The sequence below is a fragment of the Bos grunniens genome, chromosome 5, assembly GCF_055505025.1.
Source record: "Bos grunniens cultivar Pamir isolate PY7600 chromosome 5, Bosgru_T2T1.0, whole genome shotgun sequence".
Classification (NCBI taxonomy): domain Eukaryota; kingdom Metazoa; phylum Chordata; class Mammalia; order Artiodactyla; family Bovidae; genus Bos; species Bos grunniens.
In genome coordinates, this window is record NC_141169.1 from 106,924,481 (window position 1) to 106,944,668 (window position 20,188).

A 20,188-nucleotide genomic window follows, 5' to 3' on the forward strand; every position below is an offset into this window, starting at 1 on the left:
CTTTATGGTCTATCCTGTACATTTTATGTATATTTTCTCCCCATATAGAAATCTTTCCAGCACCACCTCCCTTCCCTCCACCCCTCAATCAGATCTTAAGCCCACAGTCTCTAGGGTCTTCAAGATGCCTCGATCCCTGATCTGTTTCTTTGACTTTATATTCATCAACTATTTCATGAACTGTATCTGGCTACCGTGCATCTCTTCCAAAGAATCCTCTCTGTTCTTCTCTACATGATCCTTACCGATTCGTGAGAACTCCGCCTAGGGATCTTGGCTTCCCAGGTGCTTCAGTGGTAAAGAACCCACCTGCAGTGCAGGAGATGCCAGTTCGATCCCTGGGTCAGGAAGATCCCTTGCAGGAGGGATTGGCAACCCACTCCAATATTCTTGCCGGGAAAACCCCATGGACAGAGAGAGGAGCGTGGTGGACTATAGTCCATGGGGTTGCAAAGAATCAGACATGACCAAGAGACTGAGCCACCCTGCCTAGGAATGCTAAATGGGCAGTTTTTTTCATGTATGAAGTTGAAGAGAGACTTTTCATTTAAATAGAAGCACTTTGTTTTCATCATGAAAACATCCCTACTTTTATGAAGGGATAAAAGTAGGAAAAAAGAATAATCAGCTGAGTGTCAGACAAATAAAATCTCTGAGTAGGGAGCCATCTTAAAAGTGGCTTTTTGTGACTCCATGGACTGTAACCCACCAGGCTCCTCTGTCAGTGGGATTCTCCAGGCAAGAATATTGGAGTGGGTTGCCATTTCTTTCTCCAGGGGATCTTCCTGACCCAGAATTGAACCTGGGTCTCCTGCATTGCAGGCAGATTCTCTACCATCTGAGCTATAGGGAAGTCCAGAAGTGGCTTAGCAATAAGGAAACATTGTAAGTTTTTTTGGACTTAATAACGGGCTGAATTTTTTGTTGTTAGTTTTCTAGAATCCTGCTAAAGATGAAAAAAAACAGAGAAAGATTCTGCAACCGAGAGAGGGAATTTGTGTATAAATTCAAAGTTGGAAGTCAGTGCTTTGAACTGAGGGTACCCCTCAAATTTCCTGTTCAAGAGAATGCCAGTCATTTACATGGACGTCTAATGCTGCTGCACAACTTACCGTGCTTTATAGAAAAAGGTGAGGACTGATTTTTGGAAAATATCACTTCGTTATTTTCTTTTGGTCTCCGTCATTAGAAGTTTCATGTTAGCATAAACCTGAGAAGCACTGGAAACAACCACAAAATGTGAAGCTTTCAAGAATAAAAAGGTTCCCCAGATCTTTCTTCTATTGAATTTTGTAACCTCTTCGTGTAGCTAGATAGATTCATAAGGCATGTCGGCTGTCATTGGTTATGTGCTCAATGTTTTGCTCTTTTAACAATCTGGTCCTCAGTTTCTGAGATGTCATGGAAGAGAAGGGGGTACCTATCTTTGAATAATCTTTGCTCACCTAAATTAGTTTCATAGAGTCATCTGTATTATGCCATTTTAAAAGGTCTACATTCTGTCTACAGAGAAGGGAAAATGTTTTACTTAAGAATATGTTGGATCATAGAAAGTCAGAGATACAAGGGAATTTGTGGATACGTGGAAACTTTCTAGCATAATCTCATCATACAAATAAGGAAACTGGTGCCTAGAAAGGTTAAATAATTTGCCCAAGGCAGTAGTTCTCAAAAATTGTTCCCCAAGCAGCATCACTTGGGAACCTGTTTGAAGTGTGTATTCTTGGGCTCCACTGCATTCACTTTGAATCAGAAACTCTAGGACTGGGATGCAGCATCTATTCCAGTGAGCCCCCCAGGGAGCTCTGATGCATCCTAACAACTGAGACTCTCTGGTCCAGAGTTACAGACGTTGTGTCAGAACCAAGACCAGAGCACAGGTATCCTGGTTTCTGTCTCACTGCTCTTTAATCTGTTTGTTTTTTTTTTTTTAAAGCAGCAAGTATGTATTATCTTGCTACCATTACTGTGGTTCAGGGATCCAAGTGTAACTTAGATGGGTGCCTCTCGCTCAGGATTTCTCATGGGATTCCAGCCAAACTGTCAGTCAGGACTCCAAAGTCTCATCTGAAGGCTCTACTAGCACAAGATCATCTCCAAGGTCACTTGTGAGGCTGTTCTCAGGCCTTATGGGGCCTCTTCATAGGCTCACCTCCATACCTGCAGCTGGTCTCCCCCAGGGCCAGCAACCTGAGAGAGGGAGGGAGCAAGGAAGTGCCCAAGATGAAAGCCATGATCTTCTCATCCTCAAAGCAGTCTTTAGTGTCTCTGAAGTTGGAATTGTAGATCATCTGAAATAAATCAGTTTTAATATTCCGATCACTCAAGTTGTATTTCAGGTTCGAAGAATGTAACAATATATGGCCTTCCCACATAGCTTAGTGGGTCAAGAATCTGCCTGCAAGGCAGGAAACACAAGAGACTCAGGTTCAATCCCTGGGTCAGGAAGATTCCCTGGAGAAGGGCATGGCAACCCACCCCAGCATTCTTGCCTAGAGAATCCCATGGACAGAGGAGCCTGGCGGGCTAAATTCCATGGGGTCACCAAGAGTTCAACACAACTGAAGCAACTGAGCACACACACACACAACAATAATATCCTTGAAAGTTATATAGGAAACTCATTTAAATACAGAAAGCTTCATACCCTCCCTCTGTAGAAGGTCTTTATGTGCTTTTCTCTAGTCGGTTTCAGATGAGGACTTCAGAAATTAATGTTTTTAATTAGTATCAGGGTTATATTACATAAGAGTTAAGAATTTTGACCATTCAGTAACCTGTGGTTATAAAGAAAAATAAGTGTGAGATTAGTTGAATGATCCTCTAAGCTGAATTTATGTTAGTTAGACATGCTCTTAAGGGTATAAGCTTGACAGGAGTGTCACACTGGAATGCTTAGCCAGGTAAAATGTTCCCAAATTATGTCTGCCAATGGTGGTATTTGTTATCGATATTACAGACTTAAAAGAAGCTCTGAGCCAGTTTATCGAAGAAGAATCCCTCAGAGATTATGACAGAGAGGCCGAAGCTGCCCTGGAAGCTGTGAAGTCAGGTGAAGTTGACCTCCATCAGCTGGCAAGCACATGGGCCAAAGCCTATGCAGAGGTACGAAAGTAGATAAGACCCTAAATTTCAGGGATGTTCTGGACTCTGATGTGTTTGTTTGGGTTTTTTTCTTACAGTTTTATTGAGATGTTGGGAATGTAGTTGGCATATGACACTGCATGAGTTTAAGGTGTACAGCATGATGATTTGACATACATACATCAGGGAATGGTTATCACAACAAATTTACTGAACATCCGTCATCTCATACAGACACAGAGTTAAAGAAATAGAAAGTAAAATGTTTCCTCCTGTGCTGAGGATTTGTTCTCTTACCTTTCATGTGTGCCATACAGCAGTGTTCATTATATGTATCACATCGCACACAACATGCCTAGTACTTACTATAACTGGAAGCTTGTGTCTTTTGACTGCCTTCATCCCATTTCCGCTTCCTCCATGCCCAGCCTGAAGTAACACAGATCTGATGGCTTTTTCTGTGTGTGTGTTTGTTTCTGAAGCAGAATGACGAGGGTGTGTAAATGGCCAGGGTAACACTGGAGCAGCTGTAGAACCTCTGTGCTCTGTGTACAGAGAGTTACTCCGTAGTACGCACCCTGTGTCAGCGCTTGTGTGCGTCCTTCTTGGTACCGAGGTGAGCACACAGGACGCAGTGCTTGCTGTAATGTTCCTGTGAAATGAGACGCTGCTTTTGTGTTTCTACCCAGCATAGGGTGGCCAGAGTTAGTCATTAAAAATACAGCCACCCATTTAGCTTAGAATTTCAGGGACTTCCCTGGTGGTCCAGTGGTTAAGAATCTGTGCTTCCAATGCAGGGGCTTGTGGGTTTGATCCCTGGTTGGGGAAGTGAGATCCCACATGCTGTGTGGTGTGGCCGTAAATAAATAAATAAACTAGAATTTCAGATAAACAATGAATTTTTTCATATGAGTATATCCCACATATACATGGAGCATGCTTATGTTAAAAAATTATTCATTGCTCAATGGAGTAGCCCAGGGTAGACTGAGAAGAGAAGACACCTAGACAGAATCTTGACTAGATCCTTTATTGTAATTGTCTGTTGACCTACCTGGCTTATCTGAATATCCACCTGGAAACGTCTGCCTTCTTCTCTTTTATTAACTAGTAACCAGCACAGAGAGCTTCCTCAGTGGCTCAGTGGTAAAGCATCCACCTGCCAATGCAGGGGACATGGGTTCAATCCCTGGGCCAGGAAGATCCCCTGGAGAAGGAAATGGCAATCCACTCCAGTATTCTTGCCTGGAGAATCCCATGGACAGAGGAGACTGGCGGGCCACAGTCCATGGGGTCGCAAAAGAGTTGGCCACAACTTAGCAAGTAAACAACAATACATCCAGCCACAAGCTTGCAAATAACAGGGTTTGGTCTGGACTTCTGTGATTTTTCTGCTGCGGCTCCCCAGAGCCTGACTGCAGGTGGAGCTAGAGGAATACGATGTGGTTTTGTTAGGTGGGCAAGGAGGATGTGGGCAAGACAGTGATTGACTGTAAGCTTTATCAGGAAGAAAGGGCAGTGAGAGAGAGCCAACAGCTCAGATAGTGGAGATTGTGAAGCGGAGGTCCTGGTGAGGCTGCAGAACCAGTTGCCTCGGAGCTGCTGAACGAGAAGTTTCAGTTGGAGTTTGTAATCAGTGACTGAGTGTTTGAATTTTAGTGGCTGAGCTGTTCCCAGGGAGGATATGGAATGAGTGTCAGGCAAAGGGGAGAACTTATTAAAAATACAGCGTTGAGGGACACTGGAAGGCAGGGCCTTAGTGAATCATCCACCAGGACATCCAAGTGGCCCAGGCTGGTCTCAGGATGTGGGACAGGGAGGAAGTGTATAAACTCGGTGCCAGAGTTCTGGTTGACTGAGGGTGAGTAAGAATTCTGTTGGGTGCATCTCGTGTAGTAAGATGCTTCTCCCTATTCACAAGTCTCACTCCAGCCTGAGTTGTAAACTGAGGCTTGCCAGTTACATAATGAGCTGATCTGACCTTGTGGGGCTACTGAATGTCTGGTGTTATGTATGGCCAAGCAGGTCCCTCGGATTTGACCTTGGCTCCTTCTTACACAACTTCAGCCCAAGCCCGGAGTGAATTTGGAACAGAGCCTAAGTCACATAGACTGGTTATAATTCCTAGAGGGATGCTGGGTCTAGGGATACATAGAAGTTATCAGACCGTGGTCCGGGTTTGCAGAGTTGCGGGGCAGATGAAATCCACTGTCTACATTCGGCTGATTCTCTTAATAAGTCTCCCCTCCTGACCTAGAGTTGATCCAAGTATAAGTGAAAGGGAACAAGGGGAAGAGTTTACCTGATTGTCCCGGTTCAGAATACCTGTTTCCATGATTTATCCGTTTGTTGTATGTAAGGGGCATTATTATTTTGAGTCCTATCATAGATTCCCGTTTGGGGTATTTTCGTTGGTAAGAAAAGGGAAGAATTTAGATTGTTCTCTTTTACAGGTGTCTAGTTGCAAAGATCAAAAATAGAAAAAATGTTGAAATCTTTGTGTAATTTCCTCTTTGCCGTTGTATCGTATGACCTTTGGCGGGGGACTTCGGAGCATGTCAGTTTTCTGCCGCTGTAGGGCGCTGTGTGCGTCAGATGTGTTGTCATGGCACGCGTCTGGGGCCAGGCATCTGTCTCCCCAGACGTGCTTGTGTGTGCACTCAGGGTGTCTCTTTGCTGCTTCTGCGTGTTTCTGGGTTTTTTGTTTGTTTGCTTCTCAGTGTTTATGCAGTCCCTTTATCATTTTGATAACTACTGTTTTCATACATTTAATTGAGGGGACTTACATTTTATGAAGAAAACAATACCTGAGTTCAAAGTAAGAAAGTTTTGCCTGTATATCTTGATGTAAAATCCTATGAATGAATTGGGTTATCAAGGGCAGTGTTATTACATAGGTAAGCTCATTCTCTAAATATATAGCCTACAAAACCTTTTTTATCAATATATTTTTAATAATGAAAAGCTTTTTTTCTGATGATACAATTACTATATGCAAGTTATTCTCTCACGTGGCACATTAGAATACAAAGTAAGGTACTTAAAAATCCCGCTCTGCTACAAACAGCCCCTTCAAATGTGTGTGTGTGTTTTATGGAAATGAGAGCTTACTTATCACCCTTTCTTTTTTTATTTTGAAATTATGGACACTTCTATCCCTTGCTTCACATTAACACCTTCCCCTTATCCCTGCCTCCAGGTAACCCACATTGACAACTGAGTTCACTTCTTTCCGTATTTTTTGTGTATGCTCAGATAATCCTATGTAACCGGTAAACACATAAATAGAGGGCCTTTCTGTCCTTTGATGTACCGAAATGGAATCATAGTATACTCACTTCTCTAGCAGTGTGTTAACCAAGAGCACTGCATCAGGATTTAAGAATGTCTGGTCCCATCTCGCAGACCACACTAGAGCATGCGAGGCCCGAGGAGCCCAGCTGGGATGAAGACTTCGCGGATGTGTACCATGACCTCATCCATTCTCCAGCCTCTGAAACTCTCCTAAACTTGGAACACAACTACTTCGTCAGTATCTCTGAACTCATTGGCGAAAGAGACGTGGAGCTGAAAAAGTTACGGGAGAGGTACTTCCTAGTTCTTGCATTACCGTAGTTAAATGTTACATCATCAAATAATGACAGGCTATAGAACAGCGTGTTCTCTTTTTTTTTTTTAAATAAAACTGAAAAATAGAATAGAAAATCATCTTCAACATTAGAAAGTGATTTTCTTGTGTGTTTCGATCTCTCATTTCACCTGGGCAGGTAAGGTTCTCCTAGTTTATAGAACTCCTCAAGGGATTTACCTAAACGAATTATGATGGCTCTATCTACTCTTAGTTCTGATGGAGGAAGAACTTATCTCTTCTGAAGGTCAGCTTTGTTCCAGGCCCTGTGCAAAGTGCTTTGGATGCTGTCTTCATTCAGGCCACTATATTAAAAAAAAAAAAAACAACAACACAGACTGGATGGCTTAAACAGCAGAAATTGATCTCCTACAGTCTGGAGGCTGAGTTGTCCAAGGTCACGGTGCCAGCAGACTCAGTGTCTGGTGAGGACCCACCGCCTGGCTTGTAGCCAGTGCCTTCCTGACATTGCTTCCTTAGCCTTTCCTCCATGCACGCTCCTGGCATGTTGCTATAGACAGAGAACAGTAGCACCCCTTCTTCCAGACTAATTCCATCATGAGGATGCCAACCTCTGGAGCTTACCTCAACCTAATTGCCTGCCAAAGACCCCACCTCCACATAACATCACAGTGAAGGTTAGGGTTTCAACATTTGTACTCTGGGGGGCCACGAACATGCAGTCCTTAACAGATGCCCTGTCTCATTTGATCCACAACCCTACTGTTACTGCCCCAGTTTACTGAGGCAGAAATGGATTTCCTCTAGTTCTTTATTTCATATCCAATAATATTGTCCACAGACTTCCCAGGTGGCTCTGTGAGTAAAGAATCTGCCTGCAATGCAGGAGACTCAGGAGATGTCGGATTGATCCCTGGGTCGGGAAGATCCCCTAGTGGAGGACATGGCAACCCACTCCAGTATTCATTCTTGCCTGGAGAACCCCATGGACAGAGGACCCTGGTGGCCTACAGTCCATTGGGTCGCAAAGAGTCAGACACAACTGAAGCAACTAAGCATGCACACATGGAATACTGTGAACATACTTGAAAATAAGTGTGAAATACAGATTAGAGTTTTTAAAATATGGTGCTCATCACCCAACACTAATTACCTTCTGTTGAACTTCATTTGTTTGATTTTTTTCCCCACTGGGGCTTCAGATAATACAATCTTCCTCTCATTCTGAATCTGTTCTCAGGTCTTAGGTTTTCTGGGCCTACACTCGTTCTACGTGTTTCACTTCAGTTCAGTTCAGTCGCTCAGTCGTGTCCGACTCTTTGTGACCCCGTGAATCGCAGCACGCCAGGCCTCCCTGTCCATCACCAACTCCCGAAGTTTACTCAAACTCATGTCCATCAAGTTGGTGATGCCATCCAGCCATCTCATCCTCTGTCATCCCCTTCTCCTGCCCACAATCCCTTCCAGCATCAGACTCTTTTCCAATGAGTCAACTCTTCGCATGAGGTGGCCAAAGTATTGGAGTTTCAGCTTTAGCATCAGTCCTTCCAATGAACACCCAGGACTGATCTCCTTTAGAATAGACTGGTTGGATCTCCGTGCAGTCCAAGGGACTCTCAAGAGTCTTCTCCAACCTGTTTAGGGATATTAAAAAATGCACAGCTCGGCATCTGTGGTTCACGTCAGTGGCTGTCGCTCGCTCCTGCTTTCAGTCAGCAGCTGAGTTGCTCTGAGCTGTGGTTCTCTTTGCTGCCTGCTCACTCCACCTCCCAGAAAATTTCATCTCTGGCCATCACTGTTCTATAATTGTTCTTTTTTCTAAGTTGGAAGAAGGTTCTTATTCCACTTAACCCTTCAGTTTTTTTGGAAACTGCATTAAGTTACTAATTATCAGCATTTACTGGTACTTTATATATATATTTTTCTGTTACAGGATAGTTTTTCAATAGGGATTTGTTTTGGTTTATGTTATTTTTTGAAATGTCCTTTGGCCAGACTTCTTGACGGGGCTTTGTTTGCCCACCCCCAAACATACAGATAATAATGGAATGCATTTGGGGCTTCCCTGGTTGTCCAGTGGTTGAAACTTCACCTTCAAATGCAGGGGGTGCAGGTTGGAACCCTGGTTGGGGAACTAAGATCTCACATGCCTCATGGCCAAAAAAACAAAACATAAAACACATAACTATTGTAACAAGTTCAATAAAGACTTTAAAAATGTTTGCAAACATTTATTTTAAGAACAGTTTCATAGTTTTTCACGTGTCCAAACTGTCAGCTTAATAAATAAAAATAAACCATGTTCTCTTCAAGGCAGGTAATATTTTTTGCAAAGTTGAATCGTATAACTAATAGTAAGTTGGAATTCATTAGTGGAAGTTCACCCAAAATTTTGGTGTTTAATTCATTTATCTAATTATGAGTAGAAGTGACGCATTTTCTCATCTCTCCTTTCATTTTAATCCCATTTTACATCTTTAAAAGAATTTGTCTCAATACAACATCAACACAGTTACAATGATCTTTTTTCTTAAATGTCTTCAAGATAACGTACAGGTTGTCAGAATCATCATGACAGACATCCTGAGCCACTACATAGTATTTCATATAATAAATTTTTCTTTCATCTTAACCGTAGACATAAATGTTATATCATTAACTGTACTTGCACTTCTAACACATTTAGGGTGAAATAAATGTTCCTGAAGTTTTATTTGTTGAATTGTTATTTATTAGTTTTCTTTTTCCTGAATGAAAATTTCCCTCTTTTTAGCAAACCAGATTCAAGATAGTTCTTTGAAACTTTAAAGTGGCAGTGATACTTTTTATCCACTAGAGGGAACATGTGTAATGTAAAATATTAATATATTGTATCAAAGTTTGTAATTATAAATGCTTAGCAGTTATTTCTGTTTTAATAAAAATCTTACTTGCAAGCATTATCTTCACCTGACCTCTAGTAATTATTAAAAAATTAGTGAGGTCACCTGCATTATCATTAAGTGGGAATTAAGTAGTACTGAATATTTGATACCAGAAGGTTTACATTGAGATGTATAAAAATATAACATACGAATGAGTTTCATTTATGATATACATTTAAGTATGTTAATCAGGTCTTAGAAGTAAGTACAGTTTCTCTTTTAAGAGCAATTTACGTCAACTGACTAAAATGATAGTGAAGTCCTTTAGTTCATGTCTGTTTCACTGCTTCCAAGTTTGTTTGAAATGTGTTTTAGAACAAACTTGATTAATACATTTTTATTAGAGAGGTTTTAATCAACTTATTTATTAAAATATAACCTACATATAAAAAGGCAATAAACTGTAGGTATACAGTTCAGTAAGCTTCCACTAAGTAAGCACACCAGTGTGCTCCTCTCCCAGATGAAGAAGGAGGTGATCTCCAGCCTGCAGAAGCCTCCCTCCTACCCATCCAGCAGTTCCCACCTGTTTCCTCCTAAATAACCACTGTCTGAACTTGTAGCACCATTCGTTTTTCTCATGGGGAAATACCATTTTTAATTTCCGCACATTGTTTATTTGGATAAATTAAGACTAAAATGTATCTTCAGAATGTATTTCACATTCCTCTAGAAACGGAACGCTGTGACTTAATACCAGTTTGATTCTTAGAACCTAACTGGCAGCTTCTGATTATAACGTGTGATTTGAAGGTTGAAGTCACTTTAACTCACATTCAGAGGAATAAAAAATGTACTTTGAGCTGAATTGCGGAGTATCTTCTTTGTGAAAATCTGCAAGTGAAAAAGGCTCTGGACTTTTCAATATTAGTTATGGAAATTGAACTATCTCCTGGATTCTGAATGTTCTCCTTTATGTACTAAATTTAGTTTCCCACTTAACTACACACGTGATGTTATGTATACTATACGATGTTAGCATCATTGTTTCCACCTGTCCATTGCCAAGGCTTCAGACTGCTTTCCAGACAGTACTGTTGCAATTCCTGGGCACCTTCCTATAAGAAGAAAATGTTCTTTGCACTTCGTAGCAGTTATTCCATGAATCTAAAGTGGTTCTGCACCTTTAAAATGTGATGACTGTATTCAATCTACTTATTTATGTTTCAGACAAGGTATTGAAATGGAAAAAGTGATGCAGGAGTTGGGAAAGTCACTGACGGACCAAGATGTGAACACCCTAGCTGCTCAGCATTTCGAATCCCAGCAGGTAAGTGAGGTATATATAATGACTTTCAGAGTGCCTTTGTTTATTTTTGTGAAGAAAAAAAAAAATTAACTAGTTGGTATACTGTCTCTTTTTAGGACTTAGAAAATAAGTGGTCCAATGAATTAAAACAATCGACTGCCATTCAAAAACAAGAGTATCAGGAATGGGTAATTAAACTTCATCAAGACCTAAAAAATCCCAACAACAGCTCCCTCAGGTATTAATCAGGTATCGCTTTTATGAGATAAAAAGTTGTTATCAGTAACAGTTTGTATTTATTGTGAAATTGGACCTTTTTAGTTGTAGATATTTTTAAGTCACCAATGAAAATTCAAGATAACTATATGCTTTTTTTAACACCTTTCATTTTGTAGACTTTATGTGGATTATGTGGGGCAGGATGTTTTACAAAGGTGATTCTCCACCTAGAACTTAGCTTTATAAATCTTGTGGGTATGTATACCTAAATACCTTGACTACTGTCTCCTGTGTTTTTTAAATTGGTTTCCTTTCAATGCAGTACACAGTGGTTGAATGCATCTTAAATGCCAAGCACTCTTTAAGCAGAAAAACAAGAACTGCCTGTGGGGAGCTTATATTCTATAGAGACTGGCCTGTAAATAGTACTGTACACAATGATATGTGCAGTAATAGAAGCACGTACAGGGTACAAAACGAAGAAGAAGACTTTCTATAATTCATAATTTGTGTGGTCCCTTATGGGCTAAATGCACTGTGTTTCTTATATTGCCTGTTATTTCCTGGCTGTGTACTCACCTTTGAGAATTTCTTTCTTTTTTCAAAGCTTAAAGTATATTCTATTGGAGATATACTTAGTACAGTATAATAATCCTGTTTTCAGGATTTTCTAGTGTGTGCTGTAAACATTTAGATATAGCATTTTATTTATATAATGTCCTTCTCCCTTACTTATCTTGTCTTGAAGGTAAAAAACCATGTCTATTTTTTCTGCTCTTGTAATCCCCAGATCTCTGTCAAGTGTCTAGCTCTTGAGCAGTTCCGTTCAGTTCCGTTCTGTTGCTCAGTCGTGTCCGACTCTTTGCAACCCCATGGACTGCAGCATGCCAGGCCTCCCTGTCCATCACCAACTCCCAGAGTATCCAAACTTATGTCCATTGAGTCAGTGATGCCATCCAACCATCTCATCCTCTGTCGTCCCCTTCTCCCCCAGCCCCTTAATCTTTCCCAGCATCAGGGTCTTTTCAGATGAGTCAGCACTTTGCTTCAGGTGGCCAACCTATTGGAATTTCAGCTTCAACAGCAGTCCTTCCAATGTACACCCAGGAATGATCTCCTTAGGATGGACTGATTTGATCTCCTTGCTGTCCAAGGGACTCTCAAGAGTCTTCTCCAACATAACGGTTCAAAAGCATCAATTCTTGGCACTCAGCTTTCTTTACAGTCCAACTCTCACATCCATACATGACTACTGGAAAAACCATAGCCTTGACTAGATGGACCTTTGTTGGCAAAGTAATCTCTCTGCTTTTTAATAGGCTGTCTAGGTTGGTCATAACTTTCCTTCCAAGGCGTAAGCGTCTTTTAATTTCATGGCTGCAGTCACCATCTGCAGTGATTTTGGAGCCCAGAAAAATAAAGTCTCTCACTCTTTCCACTATTTCCCCATCTATTTGCCATGAAATGATGGGACCGGATGCCATGATCTTCGTTTTCTGAATGTTGAGCTTTAAGCCAACTTTTTCACTCTCCTCTTTCACTTTCATCAAGATACTCTTTAGTTCTTCCTCACTTTCTGCCATAAGGTGGTGTCATCTGCATATCTGAGGTTATTGATATTTCTCCTGACAGTCTTGATTCCAGCTTGTGCTTCATCCAGCCCAGCGTTTCTCATGATGTACTCTGCATATAAATTAAATGAGCAGGGTGACAACATACAGCCTTGACGTACGTACTCCTTTTCCTATTTGGAACCAGTCTGTTGTTCCATGTCCAGTTCTAACTGTTGCTTCCTAACCTGCATACAGGTTTCTCAAGAGGCAGGTCAGGTGGTCTGGTATTCCCATCTCTTGAAGAATTTTCCACAGTTTATTGTGATCCACACAGTCAAAGGCTTTGGCATAGTCAATAAAGTAGATGTTTTTCTGGAACTCTCTTGCTTTTTCAATGACCCAGCGGATGTTGGCAATTTGATCTCTGGTTCCTCTGCCTTTTCTAAAACCAGCTTGAACATCTGGTTCACGTATTGCTGAAGCCTGGCTTGGAGAATTTTGAGCATTACTTTACTAGTGTGTGAGATGAGTTCAATTGTGCGGTAGTTTGAGCATTCTTTGGCATTGCCTTTCTTTGGGATTGGAATGAAAACTGACCTTTTCCAGTCCCTTGGCCACTGTTGAGTTTTCCAAATTTGTTGGCATATTGAGTGCAGCACTTTCACAACACCATCTTATAGGATTTGAAATAGCTCAACTGGAATTCCATCACCTCCACTAGCTTTGTTTGTAGTGATGCTTCCTAAGGCTCACTTGACTTCACATTCCAGGATGTCTGGCTCTAGGTGAGTGATCACACCATTGTGATTATCTGGGTGGTGAAGATTTTTTTTGCACAGTTCTTCTGTGTATTCTTGACACGTCTTCTTAATATCTTCTGCTTCTGTTCCATACCATTTCTGTCGTTTATTGAGCCCATCTTTGCATGAAATGTTCCCTTGGTTTTTCTTGAAGAGATCTCTAGTCTTTCCCATGCTATTATTTTCCTATATTTCTTTGCACTGATCACTGAGGAAGGCTTTCTTATCTCTCCTTGCTATTCTTTGGAACTTTGCATTCAAATGGGTATATCTTTCCTTTTCTCCTTTGCTTTTCGCTTCTCTTCTTTTTCACAGCTATTTGTAAGGCCTCCTCAGACAGCCATTTTGCCTTCTTGCATTTCTTTTTCTTGGGGATGGTCTTGCTCCCTGTTGATCAGGTCAGATCAGATCAGTCGCTCAGTCGTGTCCGACTCTTTGCGACCCCATGAATCGCAGCACGCCAGGCCTCCCTGTCCATCACCAACTCCCAGAGTTCACTCAGACTCACGTCCATTGAGTCAGTGATGCCATCCAGCCATCTCATCCTCTGTCGTCCCCTTCTCCTCTTGCCCCCAATCCCTCCCAGCATCAGAGTCTTTTCCAATGAGTCAACTCTTCGCATGAGGTGGCCAAAGTACTGGAGTTTCAGCTTTAGCATCATTCCTTCCAAAGAAATCCCAGGGCTGATCTCCTTCAGAATGGACGGGTTGGATCTCCTTGCAGTCCAAGGGACTCTCAAGAATCTTCTCCAACACCACAGTTCAAAAGCATCAATTCTTTGGCGCTCAGCCTTCTTCACAGTCCAACTCTTCACATCCATACATGACCACAGGAAAAACCATAGCCTTGACTAGATGAACCTTTGTTGGCAAAGTAATGTCTCTGCTTTTGAATATGCTATCTAGGTTGGTCATAACTTTCCTTCCAAGGAGTAAGCGTCTTTTAATTTCATGGCTGCAGTCACCATCTGCAGTGATTTTGGAGCCCCAAAAAATAAAGTCTCTCACTCTTTCCACTATTTCCCCATCTATTTGCCATGAAGTGATGGGACTGGATGCCATGATCTTCGTTTTCTGAATGTTGAGCTTTAAGCCAACTTTTTCACTGTCCACTCATCAAGAGGCTTTTGAGTTCCTCTTCACTTTCTGCCATAAGGGTGGTGTCACCTGCATATCTGAGGTTATTGATATTTCTCCCAGCAATCTTGATTCCAGCTTGTGTTTCTTCCAGTCTAGCGTTTCTCGTGATGTACTCTGCATATAAATTAAATAAGCAGGGTGACAATATACAGCCTTGATGAACTCCTTTTCCTATTTGGAACCAGTCTGTTGTTCCATGTCCAGTTCTAACTGTTGCTTCCTGACCTGCATACAAATTTCTCAAGAGGCAGATCAGGTGGTCTAGTATTCCCATCTCTTGAAGAATTTTCCACAGTTTATTGTGACCCACACAGTCAAAGGCTTTGGCATAGTCCCTGTTGATACAGGCATGTAAAGAAATACTTATGGGATGGGTGTATAGACAGGCTTATGAGTCTTATCATTAAGCTGTTTACCTGATGCTATCTATTATCACCTCCTATTATCATCTTTCATTTGTGGTGTTGTTTTCCCCAATACCTTAGAAACATTTAAACAATTTTTTATAATTAGAAATGGGATAACCCCCTGGACACCAACATGTATATACTCTTCATTTCAAATGAAAAAAGTGCTAAACTCAGTACAAAAAGAGATATCGGGGACAGGCTGGGAACATCCTGTCCCATATAGACAATATGCCATAAGGTCCAGTGGTGTTTCTCAGACTGCTGCTTGTAGTCTGCCAGGAACCAAGGTAGATCCTTTGCTTTCCAACTGAACTTTAAAAATAATAATAGAGAAATAATAGAGAGATTAGAGAGTGAGTGGTACAAGCGACCAGTTTTCGTCGAGCGCGGCTTCTGAGAGGAAAACAGACGTTGGCCTTCGGTTTATCTGAGTGCTGCTGACATGAGCAGCCCAGACGGGGGCGAGAGGACCCCTCTCCTTGAAACCCACAGCCTCGCCACATCCGACTGTGCCGCCGGAGCTCCGGACCCTTCCCGGTGCCTGAAAACAGAGGCGTCACAGGTGATGGCAGAGACGGGTGAGGGGTATTTCGAGGCCGTCACGCTCCCACCACCCCAGCTTCCAGAGGAGGAAGACGCACCCCCAGCTGCTCCCCCAGATCCAGGCTGTGCCAGTACATTCCAGATCCGAGCAGGCGGGGACGGCGGTTACGTAGCGCCCGAAGCGAGGCTAGAGCCGGCTCCACCTACGGAGGGTCTGGAAATGGCGTCTGGGTCCCTGGCAACGGACGACAGCCTGGGAAATGGCCGTCAGCCCGGAGAGCCGCTGGGCTTGAGTCAGGAGAAGCCGCTAGAAACTTGTGGCGCAGAGAACTTGGGGTCTGACTTGATGGCGGAGGCGAAAGCTGAGGAAGTGAAGACTGAAGACGGCCCCGTCTTCTCGGTCGCAGTGGATGAGGAGGTGGTGGGGAAGGAAGGAGCGAAGGAGGAGGAAGCAATGGAGCAGGGAATGGAGGTGGAGGAGAGGCCAGTCGGTGAAGAAATAGAAATTGTGGAGAACAGAGTGGTGGAGGAGGCGGGGCACCGGCCTCTGCGTATGGATCTCCACATGAACCCGCTGGAGGCAATCCAGCTGGAACTGGACACTGTGAACGCTCAGGCTGACCGGGCCTTTCAACAACTAGAGCATAAATTCGGGTGGATGCGTCGACACTACCTGGAGCGGAGGAACTACATCATTCAGAATATCCCGGGCTTCTGGGTCACTGCCTTTCGGAACCACCCCCAGTTGTCTCCCATGATTAGAGGCCAAGATGCAGAGATGTTAAGATACATAACTAATTTGGAGGTGAAGGAGCTCAGACACCCGCGAACAGGCTGCAAGTTCAAGTTCTTCTTTCGGAGAAACCCGTATTTTCGAAACCAGCTGATTGTCAAAGAATATGAGGTCAGAGCCTCTGGCCGAGTAGTGTCTCTTTCCACTCCAATCATATGGCGCCGGGGCCATGAACCCCAGTCCTTCATTCGCAGGAACCAAGAGGTCGTGTGCAATTTCTTCACCTGGTTTTCAGACCACAGCCTTCCAGAGTCTGACAGGATTGCTGAAATTATCAAAGAGGACCTGTGGCCAGATCCACTGCAATACTACCTGCTGCGTGAAGGAGTCCGTAGAGCCAGACGTCGCCCAGTAAGGGAGCCCGTGGAAATCCCCAGGCCCTTCGGGTTCCAGTCTGGTTAAACTTTGCCATTGGGAAGGTTTCTGTACAAGGTCCCTTTTCGCCTCTTAATGGACCTGTGTTTGGGCAACAGATACGGATATGTCTTCTAACCACCCCTCTCAACCCCACTTTTTTCTCTGACATTTCTGGAGCCTTTTTTCTCTGGACATTCATTTCTCTCAGCCTCAGGATTGAGACAGTCATGGCCATGCTCCTTCACTTGCACATGGCCTTCGTGCTTTCCTGCATTGATATCACATGCTGCATGGCCCGTGACTCATACCACTCCTGAGTAAGCTTGTGATGCTGTAAACTGCATAGTCTTTATCTGCACTCCTTGGACCCTGTTAGTTCCCAGAGCCTCCGGTTTGCCTCTTGTACCTGGAGGTATTTGTCTAGGAGGCCATTCTACCCATCCGTCTCCACAGCACAGGCATATGCCCTGTAGATAACCGGGCATTAATGATATCAAGGGAGAACTGCAGTGGGCCACTGGGCCTGTGTGATTTATGTGACTCCATTGCTCTTCTTGCGCCTCTGGTCACCTACTATCGCTGCCTGCTACCGGCTGTTCCCTTGACTGCTATCTACTGGATGGACGTCTTCTAGAACTTTGTCAGCCCCACTCTGGTTTCTGGTAAACAATCTCCAGGTTTCCTGCCAGCACTCAAAAGACCCTTCCATTTTTCCCAAAAGACTTATCCTCTGTTCCTCATCCCCCGCCCCCACCTCCCTTTCCTCTGCTCCCATCATGCAGAACCCTAATAACTGTCAGGCAAGTGGTTGAGGTGACAAGTTAGACTTCTCATGGCACGTTGGCCTAAAGATGGTGTCCATTCAAAGTACCAGGCTTTTTCAGTCTCTAGTGAATCACCCAAAAGCTGGGTACCTCTTTGTGCCTCCTTTTTTCATCCTGAGCGTAATTAAGCGCCAGAGTGGCAGTACACCTTCTCCGTTGTCTCTCTCCTGTCTTAAATGTTAGCTCATAAGCGTATGCAAATCAGGTCTTTTAATTTGGCTCTCCATTATTTCAAGGAACAGGCTGTCTTGTCTAATAGATTGCCAGAGCTCTTATATTCTTCTGCTCTCTTCTGCATCCTCCACCCACTTTAGCAACATCTAGAGGATTTAAAGGGAGACAGATTTAGATGAAATGAAAAGTACTATCTAGGCCATAATTGATGGAAGAAGATATTGTGATGGGTGCCCAAAACAGGAGAAACTGAACAGACCACAGATAGGCAAAAATGAGCCAGGTTAAAATTGGGCCTTAAATTAAGATGGAGAGTCTTCAAGGAGGTTCTTTGTCTGTCAGTGGTGATGGGAGAAGAGGTTCTTTTCCCAGGATTAACACGTGAGAATTGAAGGGGGTTAGAATGTTAAGTACATTACCTAAAAAAGAGTTTTGTAAAAAAGGCAACTGAGTGCTTTCACTTGTTTTCGTTTGACTTAATTTATAAGGAGGGTTAGTACTGCATGCTTTATTTCACTAGTATTTAGTAAAATCGTGTTATTTTCCTTGTTTCTGTTTACTGGGAAAATTGAGCTATACAGGCTTTATTTTGCTTTCAGTTGAGAACATTTGGAAAAATGTGCTGTATCTCTGTATGATATAAACACCTAAATGAATATCGTAGTGAATTTCAGCTTGTTTCTGTTAATAATTAAACTGTATGCTTAGAAATATAATCTGTGTCACTTGTTCTTTTCATATTCTTAATACTTTGGAAATTGTTGTCTTCATGAAAAAGTAGCCTACTAAAAATATGTGGCTTAATTGTCTGTCTTGATAATTTGCCTGGTTAACAGCTTAGTAATTCATGTGTCTTTTCCTAAATAGCATAAATACTTGTGAAGCTGCTCTGTCAAATTAAAAGTGTACCATTGATATATTTGTCTTTCTTTATACGCATGATGGTAAAATAAAAGCATGTTACTTGCTGGAAAAAAAAAAAGATAAAATTAATAGTAGAATGGAATGGAATGGAACAGATCTGAGTAGAGTAGACTAGGGGAAAAGACATCAGTGCATTACACATGTGTGTATTGAACAAAATGTAAAATATTAAGTATGTACTCTGTACTGTGGTCAAAAAGGCAGAAAATCACTGACCTAATGGAAGCTCAGAAAACCCCTTGCTACCAAAAATATCTCTTGATGCAGGAGACCCCGGTTTGCTGGAAACGGGATAGGCTACCCACTCCAGTATTCTTGGGCTTCCCTTGTGGCTCAGCTGGTAAAGAATCCACCTGCAGTGTGGGAGACCTGGGTTCAGTCCTTGGGTTGGGAAGATCCCCTGGAGAAGGGAAAGGCTACGCACTAGTCCATGGGGTCGCAAAGAGTCGAACACGACTGAACGACTTTCACTTTCACTTGCTACTATAGTTTCAGAAATTCATTCTGTGTGATCAGTTCCATTGTATAAATATTGACCTTTCACTGCTGCTGCTTTAAAAAATCAACTATTCCTAGGAAAGAGTATTTTTACTGTGACTTTGTTAGCTTGCTTTCCTTTTTGGTAGATTTCCTGGGGGAGCAGAAACCTGTTTTCAGCGTAACTACATATGGAATTGTATGAAATTGACCAGTTTTTAAAATTCATTTATTTTTGCCTTTTTGTTTAAAATCAGGTCTATTAAAGGGTAAATTGTATAAAAGTCACTTGTTTTAGATTTGCATTTTGATGAGTTTTGACAGACTTAGTCATGAAGTCATCCCTGCAGTCAAGACATAGCATTTCCTTTTTATCCATTTATATTAACCCCCCTTCTGCTTGCCGAGCTTGTGGTAACCTGATCTGATTTCTGTCCCTGTAATTTTTATTTTCTCATATAAATGGAATCAAACTGTATGCAGCAGCTTATGTCTCACTCCTTCACTTAACACAACCCTTTTGAGACCCACTCGTGTTGTTGCCATTATAAGTGGTTCTTCCCTTTTTGTTGCTCTGTTATTTTTTTGTTTATCCAATGGTGGACATTTGAAGTGTTTCCAGATTTGGGCAATTATAAATGAAGTGACTGAAGCATTTACATACAGGTCTTTGTATAGTCATGAAAGTGAAAATGAAAGTCAGTCGCTCAGTTGTGTCCAGCCCTTTGCAAGCCCGTGGACTGTAGTCCACCAGGCTCCTCTGTCCATGGGATTCTCCAGGCAAGAACGAATACTGGAGTGGGTTGCCCTCCTCCAGGGGATCCTCCCGATCTGGGGATTGAACCCAGGTAACCCACATTGCAGGCAGAGTCTTTACCATCTGAGCCAACAGAGAAGCTGGAACATATGGATGGACGTATGTTTATAATATAATATGTGTAGACATATGTTTAAAATTCTCTTATGTAAATACCTAGGAGTGGGATTGCTGGGTAACACAGTAAATAGAATACATGGTGTGTTTAATCTTATAAGAAACTGCCCAACTGTTCTCCGAAGTGGTTGTGACAGTTTTGCATCCCCACCGCCCACGTATGAGGTTCTAGACGCTCCACACCCTTGTCAGCAC

The 20,188-nt window shown here is 42.4% G+C and overlaps 2 protein-coding genes across 4 annotated transcripts in view; both read left to right on the top strand.

Annotated features, from left to right (window-relative positions):
- FERRY3 (FERRY endosomal RAB5 effector complex subunit 3) overlaps nt 1–20,188 on the top strand; it is a 39,914-nt gene that overhangs the window by 1,345 nt on the left and 18,381 nt on the right. For 2 of the 3 annotated variants that reach the window (XM_086402359.1, XM_086402360.1), the window contains exons 2-6: nt 932–1,130; nt 2,960–3,105; nt 6,490–6,671; nt 10,768–10,867; nt 10,963–11,084. In XM_086402359.1, the coding sequence (XP_086258485.1) occupies nt 953–1,130; nt 2,960–3,105; nt 6,490–6,671; nt 10,768–10,867; nt 10,963–11,084 (728 nt within the window). In that variant the 5' untranslated portion in view covers nt 932–952. Of the gene's footprint in view, nt 1–931; nt 1,131–2,959; nt 3,106–6,489; nt 6,672–10,767; nt 10,868–10,962; nt 11,096–20,188 lie in introns of all 3 variants that reach the window. The other variant, XM_086402361.1, reaches the window with a different exon arrangement.
- Nucleotides 11,660–18,573, top strand: LOC147372937 (testis-specific Y-encoded-like protein 1). The gene has a single exon (XM_086402363.1). The coding sequence runs from the start codon at nt 15,410–15,412 to the stop codon at nt 16,703–16,705; it is 1,296 nt and encodes a 431-aa protein (XP_086258489.1). The 5' UTR covers nt 11,660–15,409; the 3' UTR covers nt 16,706–18,573.